Below are 21,508 nucleotides of genomic sequence, written 5' to 3'. Positions count from 1 at the left end.
CTAGGGTGTCACAAAGAGCACCAGACTTCTATGGTCAGGGGTATGACCAAGCCATGAGGTAAGTCAATAGAGCTGGTGAAATATTGCATGGAATCATAGAATCATTTTGGTAGGACAAGACCTTTAAGATCATTGAGTCCAACAAATATCTAACTCTACAAAGTCTGGTGCTGAATAACGCCCCTTAGCACCACATCCATTCATCTTTTAAACACCTCCAGAGATGATGATTCAACTGCCTCCCTGGGAAACTTGTTCCAATGTTTGATAACACTTTCAGTGTAGAAGTTTCTTCTAATATCCCATTTAAACATACCCTGGTGCAACTTGAGGCCATTTCCTCTCCTTCTACCACTTGTTACTAGGAAGAAGAGACCAACATCCACCTCACTATAACCTCCTTTCAGATAGTTTTAGAGAGCAATAAGGTCTCCCCTTAGCCTCCTTTTCCCCAGACTGAACAACATTTATCGAGCTGACTAAATCTATTGAGCTGACTGACCCACACAACATCCTGGTCTGGTGCAGTATGAGTTTGATGGATGGACCACTCAGTGGATAAAGAACTAGTTTGAGGGCTGCACCCACAGGGTGGCTGTCAATGGGTCCATGTCCAAGTGGAGGCCACTGACAAGTCGAGTACCTCAGGGAGCAGTACTGGGACCAGCCTTGTTTAACATCTTTGTCGATGACATGGACAGTGGCATTGAGCGCAGCCTCAACAGTTCTGCTGATGACACCAAGCTGTGTGTGCAGCAGACACACTGGAGGGAAGGGAGGCCATTCAGAGGGACCTTGACAGGCTGGAGAAGTGGCCCCATGACAACTTCATGAGGTTCAACAAGACTAAATACAAGGTCCTGCATCTGGGTTGGGGCAATCCCAAGCACTGATATCATCTGGGCAGTGACTGGCTTGAGAGCAGCCCTGAAGAAAAGGACTTGGGGGTCCTGGTGGATGAGAAGCTCAACATGAGCCACCAGTGTGCACTGGCAGCCCAGAAAACCAATCAGATCCTGAGCTGCATCAAGAGAAGCATAGCCAGGAGGTCGAGGGAGGCAATTCTCTCCCTCTACTCCGCTCTGGTGAGACCCCACCTGGAGTACTGCATTGAGTTCTGGAGCCCCTATTACAGGAAGGATCTGAACATGCTGGAACATGTCCAGAGAAGGGCCATGAGGATGATTAGAGGGCTGGAGAACATCTCCTATGAGGACAAACTGAGAGAGTTGGGGCTGTTCAGTCTGGAGAAGAGAAGGCTCCAAGGAGACCTTATTGTGGCCTTCCAGTATCTGAAGGGGGCCTACAAGAAAGCTTGTGAGGGACATTTTAGGGTGTCAGGTAATGATAGGATGTATAGATTGATAAATGTATAGATTCAGATTGGATATTAGGAAGAGGTTCTTCCCCATGAGGGTGGTGAGACACTGGCACAGGTTGCCCAGGGAGGTGGTGGAAGCTGCATCCCTGGAGGTTTTTAAGGCCAGGTAGTATGTGGCTCTGAGCAACCTGCTGTAGTGTGAGGTGTCCCTGCCCATGGCAGAGGGTTTGGAACTGGATGATCCTTGGGATCCCTTTCAACCCTAACAATTCTATGATTCTAAATTGAGACATCTACTTCACGACTAGGATATAGATAGAATAAAAATAGTCATTTTCCCAGGACAACTCAAAATTTTGAATCCTAGCAGAAAGAGTTTGTTCTCTATGATACCTTGACTCATATTTTATTTTTATTTAGACATGTGCTAGTGCTTGGTGTTTCCTATTGAGTATCTCTGTATGACTCTGCTCCATTGAGTCTCTCATCTACAGATAGAATAGCATTGATTTTTTCTTTTCTAAAATGCCATTGCATTTTTTTTCCTGCACAGAGCTCTGTAAAGGACACAGATAAGTGAAGAGGTTTTGTTAATATGAAACTCAGAGGCTATTTTAAGAAAAACCTTGGATGTAGTTTTATGAAGATTTCCTCCTTATAAATAATGTATAGGTAGTTTGCTATGTCATGGAGCTCATTCATCCTTTTAACTGAAGTAATTGCCAAAAAGGAACATAATTCTATAGGTTAAAATGGCACATCCATGAGCTCAGATAAAAGTAGTTTTAAGACTTAGTAAGGGGAAACTCAATTTTGGGTTAGCCTTTATGTAAGTGGAAAAATCTTGGCATGGCAGCCAAATGACATGTAGAGCAGCAAAACGTGCCAGTATAGAACCAGACTGTTTAAAATTCAGAAAATAATCCAGTATGCTGTGTTTTGAGTAGCAGTGAAGACACAATTATGCTGATGCAATCAGATTAGGATTTTTTCCCATTTTGAAGAAAAATGCATACCACCTTTTCTGCTCTTTTTGAGTTTCTTTCCACTTCTTTTAAATGAGCAATCTCTGCAGATGTCAACTAGTAAACATTCATATTATTAAAACATATATAGGATTTATTTTTTTACTTGAATCAAGAATCAAAGTAACAGTACTGACAGCCTTATGGGAAGATTGTGAAGGCTCCATACTCATTAGTTTTGGCCAAGACTGAAGACTGAAATGAGTGTTTTTGTGTTATGACTCTCTGAATATGACTCCCTGAGGAGAAGGAGAATAAGGTAAATGTATGTTATGACTAAGTGTTGGATATGACAGGTTGGACTTGATGATCTTTGAGGTCTTTTCCCACCTTGTTGATTCTATGATTCTATGATTCTATGAACTGAGGCATAGGAAACAATATACAGAATATGAAACTTCTGCTTGAGGAATAATCAAACTGTTGCTGAGCGTTGAGTCTGGCACCATAATGTTCAGATGTCGAAGCGGTGTCACTGGCAAGTGACAAGGACATTTCAGAGGTGAAGATAGCACATCTCAAACATTATCAGAAGAAATCCAAGATAAGTTTTTTGCAACCTGACTTCTACCAGAGACAATTTATAGAGTACACCACTGGGGTAGACCCAAACTGCAAAGGCCATTCTTATAAAGTGCTAATGTCTTGGGAGGCATCTCAGGCAGCCCAGACACTGTTTTTGCTCTCTGTGTGGTTTGGTTTGCAGAAGGTACTTTGTCAGAATGGCTGTAGCTATAATAAAGCAATGAAAATTGGTTTTGATGCTCTTCAGTCCTTGCCTTTTTTGTGGCACAGGGAAATTTGGGGCAGATTCAGGGCATGTAGATACCTCTAGTATAAAGGCCTTGGAGTCTGACTTTCTAGACCATTGCTCCTGTTTGAAAAGCATCTTCAGACATTGCAGCTGTCAGCAATATGACATTCCCTGAGGCAAAATAAGAACCTTGTGTGGCTATCATTCAAGTATGTGAGAACCACACAAGGTGAGCAGCCAATGGAGCCTAGGGATTTGTGGTCAGACCTAGACCATCAATGCAGAATATAGACTGCAGAGAAATATAAAGAAACACAGAATCCAGCCTCAGGATGAATTGGAGGATTTTAACATAATACTTGTACCTGGTTAATGTGAACTGTGATAAAAGAATCAACTGCAATCAGCACAAGAACAAGAAAAGTTAATGATCCAGCAACAGGGATGTTCCATTTTATGCGGTTATAGGTACTGGGAAATAGCTGAGTCTGTATGTCCTTTGTTAAAAGTACAGAGATGGAAGTACATAGGGTATTTCTATAATTCTCTGTCTCAATATTGATGTGCACCCATCAAGAGTGGAAGACAGAAGGCTTGTGTCTTCTACGGAAGTGAAAGACAAGGTGTGAACTTGAGCAATAAGCCCTGACTGTCTGTACTGATTAATTGTTAACTCACTGGCCTTTTCTTGGACTGCTCCAGCTTGTTCTTGGCAAAATGAAGCAGCTCCAGAGAAGATAATGCTCAGCAGTATCGAAATGAATCAGGCTGTGATACGTTGGCCTCAAGATCAGGCACTGGTCCTTGAGGCCTGTCCCTTTTTTATTTATTAGTGTAACTGTAACCGTGAAGACTATTTCTCAGAAGAATATTGCTAGAATAGGAGGTGCATATTTACTGGAAAACAGTATTGGACAAACCAGTACTTTGATACTCCATCAAGTGAAGAATAGAGGGACAAACCACAAAATTGGGGACTTGGGAAGTTCAGGGTATATTTTGATGCTCATGAGGACTTCATCATTCACATAATAATATGCATTCTCATTTTTATACACTGATAATATTGGAAAGTGTACGTTGTTACAAGTTTGCCAGAATTTGCACAGTCAATGTGTTATAGCAAATATCTATTCTTCTCACCTAAATTTACATATATAATTGCAGTTGGTGTAATAAAAATATAATTTTATGGTAAAAAGACAAATAGATAGTGCAATTCATGTGAATGACTTTCACAATAGGTCAATTTTGTGCAAATATTTGCAATAGGAGAGGGGTGGATTTTGGATTAAATAAACTCTGTTTTTTTTCTGCCATGGAGAGGATGAGATTAGTGAGAAGTCCTTTAGAAAGAATCTGTTCATAACAACATTATACAAAATTGCCCCAAATTCTACTGAATTCAGCACAGGGTCTCCTCCCAGACACAAACAAATGTTTTAGAAAAACTCCCTGTCAGTGGTGAAGAATAATCTAGGTGTGTGTAGGAGTTGCAGGCATAACATTATTAGTGCATCATCATTGTTCCATTGTAAAAACGTGCCAACTGACTTGTAGAAAAATAGCTGTGATTCCTAGTTGTCACATTCTTAGTGGGTACAGAAAAATGCAAGATACAAAAATGTTTGAACAAAGAGAAAATAGCATGATTTTGACACTGTGCCTGAAGCTTTCTGAGCGGTGTCTCAGAATAATTGACAAGTGTAGCTTTTCTACTGCATTAGGTCTGCAATTGCATTCCATGCACCCCATTACATCCAGCAAGGTATCTGTCATTTTCACTGAAGCTCTAAGTGGTCAGTATGTATAAGGGGAAAAATTAGACAACAGATGACTGATTCAATGTCTGCTCATATATAATCTCTACAGATCTGAGATGACATAGGAATGCACAGCACTAAAACCAAAGTCTTTTCCTTAGACTTTTCTTTAAGAATAAAACATTTCCATGGGGTAAGACTTGGGAAAAAAAAAAAAAAAAAGGAAGTGGATATAGCCAAGGAAATCACATTTCAGGATAATAATGTTCTACACAGAAACATACAAAGGCCTCTCAAGAACAGACAGCTCTGTTATCTATAAAAATACCATAAAATAAATTTTCCTGATATAATCTGGTTTCTGTTTCTCAAGATTTAAAAAAAAAATATTGTCTGAGGTTTCTCTTAGAAGAAAAACTTTACAATGCAAATGAAATTACTGTGATTTATTAATCTTTACAGCAAATAAAATATTTCTGAGAGACAGGAGAAATAGTCTGCTCTGTTGCAAATGAGTAGTAATATGAGCTTGTGTCAAGATGACATTGGACTCTGGCAGAGGATGAAGCTTCCTGACTAATGGAAAAGTTATGAGAGCTGAGAAAGTAAAAAGGGAAAGTAAATACACCTGAGACTTGGGTGAGTTTTCAGTGAATATATTTTTGTTTCCTTTTTTTGTTTTTTTTTTTTTTTTTTAAGTTAAGGGCTGAGTTTGCTGAAGCTATTCTTGAATTCCCCAAATATTTGGGAAAATTTGGCTGCTAAATGTCTTGACTGCTGGTGCCAGAACAAAGCCTCGTTGTGTAGAATATAGACTGCTTTTAAAATCTAAGTAACTTCATGTACAATGAAAGCAAAAAGCATCTAGAAGGAAATTCTTAGCAACCTGCAGCAGTGAAGCCATAAAAAGCATCAAATTTTGTGTTGGCAGGTAAAATAAAAACCTCAGCCTCCTGCCTTTCATCCCCTCCATTTTTCCCAGCTACAGAAGCTTTCTTCTGAACAATGGAAATTCACTGGCTTGGATGGCAGTCAAACAGGACCTAACAGACTACTGGGAGATCAATGGGAGGTAGAAAATACTAATGCAGGGTACCTGACAAACTGTTGACTTTAGATTTTGAGACATGGTGCACAGATGAGTATTAAGGAAAAGCCATTAATTGTTGACTATTGGCTCAACAGCATGTGCTACTGAATTTGAAGACTCTTATTAATGTGAGGTTCAGAGGTGGTGGTGAACTGTGTATACACGCACACTAAAAATGGAAAGGAGGAGGCTGGTATCATTAAGTCTATTTATCTTCATGTCAGAATCCAGACAAAACTGAGGTCTGGTAATCAAAGACTGTCCACTGTAATGATATTTCCCTGGAGTGGCTATTAAAGGAGGTTAAACAGAACATTTTGTGTATTCACCTCAAACACATTATACTTCAGTCAGACCTAGAGAGAACAAAATGTGTTTGGAAGTTAATATGGAGAATCATAGATGAGACACGAGCAGAAGTTACCAAGCTTACTCTGCAGGGTATTTCTTACTGAGTTGATGCTAATTTTAATCCCTCACTGTTTTCCTTAAATCTCTTACAGCTATTAATTTGGAGTTTACTAAATCGTATCTTTCTCCTTGCCACTCCCTCTTGAAAACTTGAAGCTTGTTTAACTAGAGGAAGGCAGTCTGGTGAACTGTCAAACAAGCAAAAGCAATTTCTAATGGGCAGTATTTCTTAAACTCTGGACAGAAAAATGTTGGAAATGTTTTTCTTCCTGCTCGTGACATTCATCAGTAGAGAAGGTGTGACTCACACAGTACCTTTGCCGACACCTGCATGCTGTTTTCTTGCATGTTCATGATGGCTTCAGAAATCTTGACATCAATAGGATCCATGACTGATTCAATGTTGAATGGTCCCTCTAATCTCTCCGCTACCAGAAGCATAGCATCTGTTAAAACACAAAGCAGCCATTCCCTTAAAGGGGGGATACCTTCAGGTGCCGCAGGCAGACCAGTTTTGCCAGCTGGAGGCTTGAGTACCAAACGCTCTCAAGCAGGAATCTATGGGGAAGTGTGGCAGCAGGACTATGAAGCCTGCAGGGCAGCTTCCCAGCTGTCAAAAATGTCTTCTCTTACTGCTGCCACCACAGAAAGAGGGATAAAGACTGTAAAAGTTAGATTAATAATAGTTCCTATAGCATTATCAAGCTTTTACACAGCATTATACACTCAAGGCAGCCAGTGCTCTGGAGTGTTGTTATGTAGTCTCCTTCACGAGAAAAAGGAAAATGATAGAAATGAATCCCTGGAGTATTTTCTTAGAGTTTGTACAACATGATGAAAACTTTGGTATGATATATCAGAGTTTTATAATTGAAGCAGCTGTTCTTTCTGTCCTTAATGATCTCATTTTCTTGCAGTGTGAACAGCAGATGAATATTGGATTTCTGCCATAGCATATAGGTATAAACCATGTTTGCCTTGCTACATTTTCAAAACACGGTTGAAAGTTATATGCAGAAACATATTCTTTCTATGCTTTGGATTTTACAAACAATTGTTTCCTTCAATTACATTAAAGCTCCTCTCCAAAATAATTTTATATTTTCCTATTGATTAACAAATACAAAACAAGCATCTGAGCAAAAATTAGTAACAGTGAAGAAGGTTTTGCCATAGTTCACATATGTTTGTCTTTGCACAGACACAGATTTATCACAATTTCTGTGGCAATAGCTATGCAATAAAATGGATTTATACTCTACCTTTGAACATCATATTTGCCTCATATGCTAGGATTTAAAATTCTCAGCATCTAATTAGCTTTAAACAGATGACACTTGCAATTCTAGCATGATAAACAAAAATCTTCATACGCTCTCTTCTTTATGCCTTAGAATCCAAAAGGTACTAATCAGACTGCTTTCCAAAACAGACTCTGCACATGCTTTGTTATTGCAAGCACAAGTTGCACAGCAGCCATGTGGAGAAGGAATGGAGCATCTTGTAGCCTTGATGGCAGTGTTTTTAGCTCCACATTTGGCCACAGAATCCCAGGGCTTCTTTCCAGCTTGAATGGCCATCTTGTCCCTCCCCATAGAAGCACATGTACATGGTTGTATGGGAAGGAGTCTGGCATCTCACTCTGGCAGCTGAGACACAGACTGGCATGCATGGCCTGACCTGAGGGCTACAATATGTTGTTTATATGCAGTCAGTGCATGTCTAAAAATCCCGCTGAAAGTGCAATTACTTGTCATGTAGTATCTAAGCACTTTTGCAAATTCAGGTTCAATATTTCACAGTTCTTCCAGGTTGGCAAGTGTGTAATGCCAGTTTTTTGGAGTGGGGTATACAGCACCTGTTGCTAACTGTGACACATAGTGAGATGATAGGAATTTGGTTTCAAATGGAGGTATTGTTTTGGCTGTACAGTATTTCTAAATTCTTTGGTTTTAACCCTTTCCAGTGGAAAATTTTGTGAAAGAAGTGCCTAGCTCTGATCGAGGAAACAAAGATATTTTCATACACACAAAGATACACACACACACACAAGAACATGCTTACACATAAAGATACATGCAATAAGTTACCAACTCTTCCACATGCAATGAAAATTTGTAATTGTGCACTAGCATAAATTTTTCTCTTCCTCACAATTTCAGAATGACTTTTGTAGAATCATAGTGTTTGGAAAAACCCTCTAAGATCATCAAGTCCAACCACTGACCTAACACCACGATGACTACTAAACCATGTCCTGAGGAGCCAGGTCTACAAGTAATTGAACACCTTCAGGGATGGTAACTCTGCCACTTCTCTAAGAAGCTTGTTCCAATGCATAACCACTCTGAATTAATTCTGAATTAAATCTTGAAGTGGAATCTCAGCTATGTGGCAGAAAAGAGCAATATCAGTGAGTCAATGAGAACCACAGCTTTAAGTGCAAGAAGAGCCTTTCATCAAGCTGAGTGCTTTCAACTTCAAAATTAGTGCTTCTAGTAGGTGAAAATCTGTTTCTGATTTAGAAAACCATTCTTTAGTTTATCAGCTTTATTAGTCCCTTAGTCTTTGTACTAGAATTGGGAAGAAGCTGAGAAATAGGGCTAATTCCTGTCTGCCAAATGTCTCTGCGACCTTTTTGCTCTGTGGAGTTTCCTTGTTTGATATATGTGTCTGATGGTGGCTTCAAAAGCAAGTTAATGTTAAATTCAAGTTTATGTATTAGTCACATGGGCTATAAGTTTATGTTAATGGGAAAAGGGCAAAGGAAGGAAAGGGAAAGGGAAAGAGAGAGGAAGAGGGAGAGGGAAAGGGAGAGAGAGAGGAAGAGGGAGAGGGAAAGAGAGAGAAAGGGAGAGAGAGAAAGGGAGAGGGAGAGGGAGAGGGAGAGGGAGAAGGAGAGGGAGAGGGAGAGGGAGAGGGAGAGGGAAAGGGGAAGGGAAGGGAAGATTAAAGAAAAGAAGAACAAAAAGAAAAAGAAAAAAGAAACAGAAAAAAAAAAAAAAAGCAAAAAATAGAAAATATCATGAAATCTTAATTCTCAAGAGCAGAATCTTGAATTAAAAGAAAGCCTGATTCAGTTCAGTGGGACTCTGTGGGTTTAATGATTTCCCACACCTCTCAGATATTAGATAATGGGAGCTTAATTTTTGCTTGTGCAATGAAAATATGAAAACTGATTCATTAATTGACTAGCTGATAGTTTGTTTTTTTTTTAATGTTGTTATTACACTTTGAATCACGGAATTGTTTCAGTTGAAAGAGCCCTTTAAGTTGATCTAGTCCAAGATACAATGATGTTTTGTGACCCCTGAGCAGTTCCAGGCAAAATAATGGATAGATGAATGATATAAATAGACAAAATCTACCCCAGTTTCTTAGGAATTGCCTCCAGCCACTGTCTTTTTCACTTATGTTGATACCAAAAGTGGTGTCTTCCTGTTTCTGTTAAATTTCTTTCAGGGCAGGTTTCCAGAAAACTTCCTAGTAAATCCCAGGTAGAAACAAAAAGAGCAGGGACAAGGACACTGATTTATGAGACATCTGACAGGTAAAAGCCCCCCTAAACCAGGCTACAATACAAAGTTCCTATAAAAACAATTAGTTTTTCCCTTTTCTTAATACCTTTCTATCACCAAGACATTGCAAAGAAGGTCTCATAAGGAAGACTCAGAGAGATGATAAGGGAAGACACAGGGAGCTGATAAGCGAAAGTGGTTTTTTGGGTCTGTATTAGTTTGGCTGTGACATCAGTTTTTACTTTCATGCACAGTTTGTTTTCTTCTACTTTTAAATTATCAGTGAGATTCCAGCAGTGGCTGAGATTTCCCCAGGGAGATCCGTAAAAGCATCTATGGATGAAGTCTCTGAAAACGTTTTTTCTTCAGGGAGACAAAGAGAGGTAAAATACTAAAGTGTATGTCCTTCACAAAATCTTAAGGTACATCTTGTTTTCTAGGGGAATAAAAAGGGGAGGAAGATCTATCTTAGATTTCCTATCAGGATGTTTCTATTTTTTTCTACTCCCATATAAATTGTCTATGAAGAACTGAGAAATGTTTATTTACACATTTGCTTGTGAAATGATGTAAGGATAAGTTTTTATTTGAAAAGGTTCAAATGATTAGTTTATGGACAAATCCATGGATTGCAGAATAGAGATGAATCAGTTGTAAATAAACTAAGCAACTGATTATAGTTAACTATGACCTTCAGAGTGGCAATGCCTGCTTTGGAAAAGGATAAAACTTAATATGCTGGGCTGCAAAGCAGTGCTCATTTGGTAGCTTCCCAACCTTTTGACAAAGGGCAATGGAAAATTGGAGTTTGGGTTGTATTTACTATGTCATGTAGTAAAATTCAGTGAGTTTTTCATCTTGACACTAAATATAAATAGTGGCCGTAAAATCTTTAGAGCATTAGATGGCAAATTAATGAAACAAAAATAAAAATGGAAAAGTGAAATATGGGTACATGTTGACTTTTTAGAAATATAATAATAGTGGAAATACATCCTGGTAATACTCTGCTGAAACTTTTACTGCTAGATTATGATTTACTAAGAAAATTCAACAAGAAGAAAGTAAAACTCCACCTCACATTTGATGAGGTGCTAAGAATTATTTTCTTGGGAAATCAGACCAAGGCATAGCAATGATGCTCAAAGTGTTGTTTTTGCTCAGGATTTACTGTACCCTTTTGACATTACTCGCATGACAGTGCTCTGTGGTTCTATCTGATGAGGCTTTAATTGACAGGTTTCCTCTCTGACCATCACTAAGCTACACAGGTATTGCCATAACAACATTACACTTTTTTTGCATCCTACTTTTTGCCCTTTTTTTTTTTTTTTTTTTTTTTTTTTTTTTTTTTTTGTGGGAGGAACACACTTTTCTTAAAACTTGTGTTTCCATCTGCATAAAGGGGTCCTCATTTGGCTATTCAGTTATCATTATCCAGTTAAGTTTATCTGTTAAGATATACAGATGAATGACTTGTCCTTGGCTGAGATTTAGGTAAGTGAGCAAAGCATGAGAAACTGCCGGACATGGTGTGAGTTTTTATGTTTTCTTGGAGGTAACAACACAGTAAGCAGCTGAACAAAAGTCACAGCTAGCTCTGTGAAGAATGGCAGGATTTCAGATGGCAAAACAAAGAGAAATGTGAAAGAAGTACCTGAAGTGGATTGTTTTCATGGGAGAAAATAGGTGCAAAGAAAGAGATCAAGGTGAGCTGGAGAACAAGCATGGGAAAAGGGAGAGAAAATGATGTGAAGGAGGCCATGCATGTGGGAACACTGCTGATCAGCAATCTTATTGATTCCCTGATCACTGCAGTCTCCTCTATATTGTTAATTCTCTTCCTAACCATTTTCTGGTTGAGACTAATAGTATGAGTGTGCAGTAAATTCTCTCTCTGTGTATCATGTCCTGCTAGCAAGCTTCAAGATGGACTACCTATTGAGTAGGAGGAGATCAGCAGCTGGAAAGACCCAGTGTCTGTGTTGGACATTTAATGAAGGGTCTAGGTCTGAATCCAGAGTTTCAATGGTCTTGAGGTTCAGGCTGTGGTTCCAATGCAGCTAGTTCAGGATGTCTGTATATGAACAAAGAGGTCTGCATGCGTTTCCTTAGTGAACTGCCACAATGGCAGAATCCCATCCAGATCTTTGTGGCAGAGCTGTATTTTTGGAAAACATAGGCAGTGGGCAAGGCAAAACCCAGATCCTGTACAAAACTCGTCTGTCTTAAATACTTTCTAAAGCTTAGTAATACTTCATGTCAGTCTGATAGGGATCCATTCACCCTTTCAGCCCTTCTGAGCCAATCATTTCTGTAGCTCTTCCTACAGCATGGAATTCTTCAAAGGAGCAGTGAAGAAGCATTCATTCCTGAAGGTGCCTACCTTTGCACAGTACAACAAAGATGTAGAAGACTCTATTTCATTGGTTTTTTTGCCTGCTCACAACATCTACTATTATGTACCTGATAGCTCTCATTTCAAAGCTACTTCTATGGTGTACGTAGCTATTCACCTGTCTTAGCATTTACGGCATACAGTTATGAGGGGTTGACAGTTTTCTGGGTTGTGCTTGTAGGGCTGATATCCAAAGGCTCACATAATTAAAAAAAAGTCATTGAATCATAGAATGCTTTAGGTTGGAAGGGTCCTTCAAAGATCATGCAGTCCAGCTCTCAACACAGTGAGCAGGGACGTATTCAACTAGATCAGGTTGCTTAGAGACCTGCCCAGCCTGACCTTGAATGTTTCCAGACATGAAACTTCTACCGCCTCTCTGAACAACCTCTTCCAGCCACATTGTTAAAAAATTCTTCCTTATATCAGGTCTAAATCTATTATCATATGTTCTTGCAGGGGAGACTGGAATCAAGAATTGTCCCTACCAGATTAATTACCAATTAATTAAAAGGCAAATGTTTAAAATGTGTGTGGATCATCAGATCTAGGTATTTATTATCTGTGTTGTTTTGATATTTTTCATCAGTTATGTGGCTATCTTGATTGATGACAATATCATTTCTCTTCTGTCAGAAAAAAAAAAAGGAAAAAAAGAATTGTATGTAATATTGGAGAATTTTTTAACACTCTATTAGTTTTGTCTCTGATGATCTGTTTTATGTGGAAGAGCTAAAGAAATCAGTTTATTGTCATGTATGTTACAGACACATAGGTGTCATCTTATTGCAGGTGATAACAACAAACAAATTTTATAGGGTAGACTGCAGTCTCACTAGATCTTTTTTGAGCATTTCACATAGCATACATTATTTCTCTCTCTCTCCTTTTTTTTTTTTTTTACAGATCATATTAAAATGAAGCTGCTTCTTTGTCTTTCTATAAAGCAGTTTGAGCAATTCTAAATAATTCAGTGCACTGTTATTAGGTTACATCATAATTTTGTTCACACATGCAAAAGAAAGTAGCAAAGACAAGGCAAAAAAGTAGTCCTTGTTTACTGTTTATTCTGCTACCCTGTGGGGGCTGAATGCAAGATGCTCTTCTGAACTGCACTTCTAGCAAATGTTATTGCCAAATGTTTTTGAGGATTCTGTCTGAATGTTTGACACAAAATCTGCAAAGATTTTATAGAATCTTTGTTTTTTTTTTTTTGTCTTGGAGCCAAACAGAAGCCTATGTCTATTGTGTCCTGTCCTGCTGCTCCACATCTGTGCAAAGACAGTTTCCACATCATCTCTGTACGTACCATTTAGGCACTGAAGACAGATGAGATTTCACTTCAGCCTGCTCTTTGAACCCAGCCTTCCTTTATTTATAAAGTTTTCTAACCCTCTCATTATCCAGGTGCCCATCCACTGGACAGCTATGATTTGCCTTCAGATGAAAGTTGGACACTAAAGACTCTCCATAGGCCACTTCCTAACCTAGACTTTTTGTGTCACTCTCTGGCTGGGCTTTGATGCATTTTAGCTATCTAGAAGGTATATTTACTGTCTGAATCAATTGTAGAAAGCTTACATTGGGATAACTTCTGCTCCAAAGTAATTTTTAAGACTCCACAGGACTCTGCTTAAGACTTTACTGTTGTAACCTTTTCATAAAAGATCTGGTGATGGGGGTAAACAGTGAGATGAAAAAGCACATTGGTGTTACTGTTCAGGAGAAAAAAGATGAAGATTGCCTCAGAAGATCTGAGGGTAACTTTAGTATTCTGAATGGCTGAGAAGTAAAATGGAATTAAGCGATGAGTTTAAGCAAAAAAGAGATAAATTTCAACAAGATTTTAGGCAATGAAAGGCTTCAAGATTATTACTGTCACTCAAACCCAAGCTTTTCAGTTTGTACTACCATAACATCAGTTTAGTAATTGTACAAAATTTCCACATAGAATATTGAGAATAACTAGGGAAGGAACAAAGCACCAAAGAAAACGTATTTATATTTATGAATATAATGAACTGAAACAAGATCCTGGATACTGAATTACAGAAGAAGTTATAGATGTAAGCTTTCAAATGTAATACAAGTCATAAACTAACATTCACAATCTTGAAAATGAATTACTGGAAGATGTGACAGAGGCCAGCAAATCTGTGACTGACATGGGAAGATGTTATGGTTCATGATAGAGGAAGACATTTTATGATGTTCTTAATGTTGCAATAATGATACCTTGGTAATCCCAAGCGTATGTGGCAAATTCCTTAGTTTTTTCCATGACTATCAGAGAACATCTGGATGCTTCTCTGTTGCTTTGGTAAATTCAGCCTTTTTTTTCCTTCTGAATTAAAGCAAATGTTTGCCCATGTTTATGTGGAAAACCACAAGTGCTGTTGAGATCTGAAATACCCAGATACCAGTATTGGATTTTCTTAATAGATGTGAGTAACATCTTTCTGCTACTTTGTCACTAAACTGACTTTTTGCCTTTCCTTGCCATAAATAAGCAATCAACCTATGGCCAGCTTTGCTGGCATGAATTCACCCCAATGGTACAGCTTTTAGAGAGGTGTCACACACAGTTGCACCAACAAACTTGATATTTGCCTTTCATTTTATTAATATGGAAACCTACTGCAGATTTCTTACTGTGTTTAAAAACCTGCCACTATACAGAGAATTTTGAGATGCCTAGGAGCATTTTTACCTAGTGAGCTCCAGTGTAGCAAATACAAGTAAAAATGCTGTGTTTTTTTTCCTGCCTAGATAAATGTTTGAATCCCAAACATTTGCATATATGAAGGTTGTCACAAATCAATATTTCTGGTAAGACTAATCTGTTTATTGTTTTGACATTCCTCCTGAAAGCAAAGAGCAATTTCTGTATGTTTGCCTAGATGCATTAACTGTATTATGGAGATGGAACAGAACTAATCAATAGGAGTGGGGCAATGTTGTAAAATTCTACACTTGAGCTTCTTAATTCTTCAAAATTATCTGTGTCCTGATCTTTTAAATGATTGGGAGATCAAGAGTAAAAATGTTTGGCCAGTCTAGAGAAGGTCAAAGCAATATAAAAATCTAAGGCTCATTCCACAGGGCCACTTGCCTGATACGTTATAATCATCATAAATATTAATAACAACACACAGGCAGTGTTGGTCAGAAAAGAAAAGATTTGCTCCTACTAAAACTTTCACAGCAGGAAAAAAAATTGTTGTAACTGAGAGTGAAAAAGTTTTAAATGGTGCATTTTTCACAGAATGATTGCTGGCTGGCTGCATATTGATGAGGCTTCTAGGCCACTTGCTAGGGAACCATTGTATTAGTTCTCCCTCAAAAATGTTTAATTTTTATTTTTTTTTAAATGGTCATTTTCCAATTAAAAAACTGAAATCAAACCAAACATCCAAGCATCTCCAGCTTCATCTAAGAGTGATTTATCAATATGAATTATCTGTATCTCCCCATAAGACTGCAGTTCAGGGATTCTAGGGAGGTATGAGGATGTTTTGGGATTGATGTTCTGTAACTTTGAATTTTAACCTGTTCTAAGAACTTAATGGCGCAGTCCTCCCTATTCCCTGTACACTAAATGAGAAGATCTCTGGAGGGAGATCTCATCCATCCAGTTTATTTAGGGATTAAGTTTGTCATGAGTGTATTCACACTGGATCCTCTTTTTAGTGGTTGCCCCGAGAGCATCATGTTCATGCATCTGCATTCAAGCTTTTGCACAGCTCTGTCCCACCTGAACTCTGCTGTTCTCATGTACTCCAGACCATTTTCCTTGCAATTCCTAAGCATGTCCACTTAATGCATCTCTTCATCTTACCAGAATAACAAATGCTGGTTAAATTCTGCCATCACTAACCTGACCGCAGCTCTGGGATACTAACACTAATTTCATTGCAGCTCTTCCAGATCCATACAGACATAAACAAGCCCTATAGTGTAAGTATTATTAGTATTTATATCTACCAAGTAAATGGGATGTGATCTAAGGCCTAATAAAGTCACAAAGCATCTTTTCAACAGTTTGGTTTGGAGGAAGCTGTTAATTCCCTTTCTTAGGTTTTGCAAAGATCCAATTTTCTTTCCTTTTGGCTAAGTGCATGACAGCAAATGAACAACTGTTATTCCCAGTGCTGTAGTGATGTCTGTGGACAGTGCTATAGAGAAATAAACATTTTAGCATGACAGGACTAGGGTGGTAGTTAAGTTGATGTTTTGGTTCCCATTATAAACAATAAGCCATGTCAGTTTTACTCCACTCAAAGCATGGGGGAGAAAATACAATGTTTGTGAAGGGAATAGGACAGCATTTATAGGGGTTATTGTTTTTCAGGTTTGCAGAAGAGATCAAAAGTGAGGCAGAAAGGGAAGGGCAGACACCGACTAAAACCTAATACAGCAATGTCTACTTTCCTAAAATGGTCCTTATAGATGTCATGCATTTTTTCAAGGACAAAAATGGGAAAAATGACATCATCTGGTATCGATGTGCTGCACTGGATACTGGATCCTGTTTGCTATGAGAGAAAGTATTTCACAGGCATTTAGCATTGCCAACATTCAGTAACTAAAAAAAGGCCTCTAAATATGTGTCATCTGGGTTCCACACCAGTAAAAGGAAAATTGAAGACACATTTTTTTGTCCTCACTGTTTCCCATATGCTCTATAGAGAAAGATAACAATTACTAATATATATAATGAAGATTAACTTAGTAACATTATGTTCCTTTCTCAACCAGTACAAAAAGGCTTTGATAATACTTATGTAAGCCTAGCCTAGCAATACTTTTTCTCCTAGAGCATATATATATATACCATCTATATTTAATTTCAGAAAAGCAAGTTAGGCAGCCTGCTTTTGCAAGGTGAGTTGCACAAACAGAACTGGAGCAAGTCTGTCATTTTGGGATGTTCACTCAAACCACTGAACAGAAGTATTTATTTTGATTATTTCATGTATTTCTCTGCATATGAGGAAGCAAAACAGACATTAAATTCAACTCACCCCTCACACATAATGCATTGCTTTACATTTGTTTATTTTTTGGCAAATATTTGTATGCTTCATATTGGTTTATACAAATATCTATGGAGGAGTTTTCATTCATGAACAAATTATGGTGTTTGTGGTTTAGATGAGTTTGTTCAGTCTTGTCACGTGTTTCAGCTCACAACTGCTTGACATAAATGTGACGGAAAACTTTCATAAAAACATCATCTATTTAAATGCAAAAGGACTATATGTGTAAAGACAGTTCTTATTTTTCTTTTATTTCTTTGATAAGAAGAAATCTCACTCATTTTAAATGAAAGAGGTTTTGGAAAGGAAATATTGCCATACTTCTATTAGCCCTCCTTCTACAAAGCTTTATTATTATTTCCCCCCCTCTTTCCTATAGGAAGGCTAGAATATCTCATCAAGGAATGGAAATTCATTTACTGTGAACTCAGTGGCCAGTTACAAAAAATTGCTTGCCAGACTGGCTTGTGATTTCCTTTAGTGTAAACAGTTTTGTATCACTGAAAATCCATGTATGTTTATAAAATTTGTTCTTTAAAATATATTGAATAATGACTGCATCCATGGCATGATTGTATGCTTCTGGAGAGCTGCCTGAAAAAAAAACAAGGGACACAACAGTGGTTATGTGTCTCCTTGGGAAATTTCTCCAGTCCTTCTGCTGTTCTGGATGCATGATACAGCCTGGAAATATACATGGAGTAGTGAAAAAGAGGAATTGTATGTTATGCAAGGAGGAATAACTTCCAAGAGACAGTATAGAAATGAGAAATCAATGGCAGAAGACTGGCCAACTGTGCCTGCCCAGCTCAGGGTGCAGTCACAGAGCCTGTTTAAACTACCTGAAATAACGATGACTTCTCTCCCACATCACTGAGGACAAAATTTCTTCCTGTTCTGTGCCAGCACTAATGCTCAGGGAGTACAAAGAGTAGGGTGGGGTGGAGCTGGTTGGAAACAATCTCTTTTTCAAGTGGGTTCATTTTCAGCAAGGTGTGATCTACTGCAGAGCAGCCAAAAAGATGATAGGAACAGGAAGGGGGCTGCTTTTCAAAAGGCAGCTTCTATTAGGGTGGCTTTTAAAGGTACTCAAATTGGTTGCTGCTGTCTGCTTCAGGATTCCAAGTGGTCCCCACCATCCCAGGTGTTCGCAGGAAAAGGTGACTGCAGAGCTAGACAGTGGAGTATATCCAGAAGCTTACTGCATGCATTATAAGGCTGAGAGGAGAGGAGGTACTAAAGCTACTCTGTAGAAGCAAGAGTAGACTTGGAAGGGGATGTGCAGTGCACATTGCAGGGAAAAACATTTCCAGAAGGATGGAATGGGAACAACATAATGGAGTTATGCTGCTTTGCTGAAATTGAAACAGAGGACTATCATGGCACTGGAAACTGTAGTCAAAGCCAAAACTGTTACAGTGATGTGAATCAGCAGCAAAAGACGGGCTACAAGCAAAGGATTGGCAGAATGGCACCAGGACACTGTGAAAAAAGTGCCAAGACCAAAGTTCTGCCTAATATATGCTTGTCATTTGGACTCCTTTCCTGCATCTGCTGATGTACTTAGACCTTTGTTATTCTGTAGTGCTCACTGTGTGCCTGGGAAGTGCTTAGAAAGTTTTGAATGCCTCTGTAGGATAAATGAAAAATAAAATATCAACAGTAAAATGATGTCCTGATATGACACGATGTATATGCCTTTCAGTGAATGGCTGGTATAAAAATTAGTTGTTCCTAAACCAAAAAGGTGCCAATAAGTCAATCTCATTTTAAACTGTAAATGTTTAGGTTTTTTTTTCCTCCATATTTTATGGAGAAGCAAGGTGTAATAATGAATGCTGATCAGTAAGGGTATAACAAGTTATGTACCAGGTTGCATTCATTCCAGCTACCTGACTGTGTGCCTGAGAAAATGGTGAGCAGGTTGTGACAGTGGATTGCTGGGCTCTTCTGCTGATGGAGAAAAAAAAAAATACCATCTGCAAAACAGGAGAAGAATGGGAAAATTTCATTCCTTTCCACATTAAGGAATAAAACAAATATTAACGGAGACAAAGGTCATTAAAGACATACTTATTCTGAAGTTTTTTTGGTTAATGTAAAGATAGATTTTTATTTTTAATTGTCATTTACAATAAATCTAAGGGTTTCTGAAGTGTGGTGGCTTTGTAGAGCTTCATGTCATTTAAAAGAATCCAATTTATCAGATAAATACTGCCACTGTGCAGATATTTATCCCTTTACCATTAGGGCATCTTCTTTCTTTTATAGTTTTAAGGATTTCATTACAAAAAAGATTGCACTGTGTTGTGCATGTTCTTGGCAATCAGATACAATACCCTTGTTCATGTTCATCTTAGTTGTTTCACACTTACCTAGCTGGTTTATATCAACCACTTGCTCACATTCTTCCTGAACTCTTAGATGATTCATTCATATAAGAAAAATTCTTAAAAATGTCTTGTCATCATCTGTATTTCTTTTCTTTCTCTCAGAAGCGGACAGGAATGGGTATCTCCAATCCCATTTTACCTAAAACACTATGTGATGGCATGGGAAATAAGATAAAGATAGCCTAATGCGAAACATACAGCATTTTCTCTGTTACTACTAGTTTCTGCAGTAAGCAGGAGATTGTGCAAGTGTAAGAAAAAGACTCTCATGGCACTGTTATTTTTTTTCCTCATAGGTCATGCACTGAAAAAGTGCCTGGATATCACTGGAAGGTTTACAAGGTATTTAATTTTGTTAGAAAATTAACTGTAATTTCCTTCGTATCTCATTTCCCCCCAAATATCATGCATAAATTTGAGGCAGTCATCAGAAAGACATTTTATTTACTGAGAGTTTAATCGAGTTTGATGCAAGACAATAAAAAGACACTTCTTGTATTCCAGATAGTGGAGAAATATAAGATGTATGGAATTTCTAGGTTAATGTGTTTGTTTCATACCAAATTGTCTGAAGAGACAGGTGTCTTCCAGTCCTTAAGCTTTCTATAAAAGCCCTCTTTTACAGTGCACTCCAAGACATGTGGATGACAAATCTTTGTCTAGTGCAGCTAAATCAGGAGAAAAGTACCTCCAAGAGAGGGAGTGCCACAAAAAGTGCCTCACATGAGCTTCATCTCCTGGAAAAGAGTCATTTCACTGTTGTTAGCATTGCCAGCAGAGGAGCCAGGACTCTGCTGGAAAATGGAGCAGACTGCATACATCAAAGCAGGAATGAGAACATGGAGTAGGTTTTGTGATGGGGATAAATGTCTTGCAGCTGTTAAGTAAGGCATCCCTCTAGCCAGAGCTGATGAATCCTGTGGCACAGAGCTGCAGAGCAGAGGGCTTAACCCAAGTAATGATCCATCTGTCTTCTTGTAATAGTTTTAAAAACTTCACACCTTTGTTTGCATGCTTTTGTTGTTTCATGTTTCATGCTGTCCCCAGTGCTCTATTAACGGCACATGTTAAGAGATCCTTTCTCCAGCTGTCATTATTTCTTTTAAAGAGAAAGATCAAAGAATTTTAATTGCCAACTCCGGTCTGATTCATCTGCTGCACAACAAAATGAACAGCAAAGGGTGATAAAATAATTCCTTCTTTATATCGACTGTGGTTAGACTTATTTTTATAATTTAGATTCCTGAGTATTTGGCTACATGTTCTAACTATTTCTATAAAAGAAGATTGGATTTTTACCCATTTGTCTGTAGATGCATGTGTATTTGGTAGGGCCACATTTTGTGTGTGTGACTGTATAGGTATGTATCTGTGTGCATGTGGTGGCTTGAGCCTTAACTGGGAGTTAAGAGCTCAGATGGGGACAAGGCTGAGAATCTCTCCCCTGTTCCCCGCCCCCCCAACAGAGGGAAGTTAAAAAAAGGAAAGGGAAGGAGCAAATCCACCAAGCAATAATTTGGAGTCAGCCTGGAGGTAGAGAGGTAAAGAGTTTTCTTTAAACAATACATATATAAAAATAACAGGTAAGGTTCACAAGGGCAATAAACAAGGATGGATGGGAGTGGGATAAAGAACAAGAATACAAAACCAGTCTCTCTCTGAAGAGGCACAGAGGCAGCAGGGAGAAGGATCAGGCCCAACCATGTGCCAGAGGAGCAGGAAGGCAGGCGCTGTAGCTCTCCTCCAGGAAAGGCAGGAGCCAAAAGGAGACCTAATAGCTGCAATGCCCTGCTTTT

At 38.4% G+C, this 21,508-nt stretch overlaps 1 protein-coding gene across 1 annotated transcript in view; it reads right to left on the bottom strand.

The window, feature by feature from the left end:
- Window positions 1-21,508, bottom strand: part of GPC6 (glypican 6) — an 842,052-nt gene that overhangs the window by 66,921 nt on the left and 753,623 nt on the right. Inside the window, exon 5 of the mRNA XM_068166885.1 lies at window positions 6,680-6,810. Coding sequence (XP_068022986.1) covers window positions 6,680-6,810 — 131 coding nt within the window. The remainder of the gene's footprint in view (window positions 1-6,679; window positions 6,811-21,508) is intronic.

Source organism: Melanerpes formicivorus, unplaced genomic scaffold, assembly GCF_026170545.1.
Source record: "Melanerpes formicivorus ecotype bairdi unplaced genomic scaffold, bMelFor1.0.p_v2 SCAF_110, whole genome shotgun sequence".
Lineage (NCBI taxonomy): Eukaryota > Metazoa > Chordata > Aves > Piciformes > Picidae > Melanerpes > Melanerpes formicivorus.
Note: the sequence above shows the minus strand (reverse complement) of the source record. Positions and strands in the feature narration are given on the sequence as shown.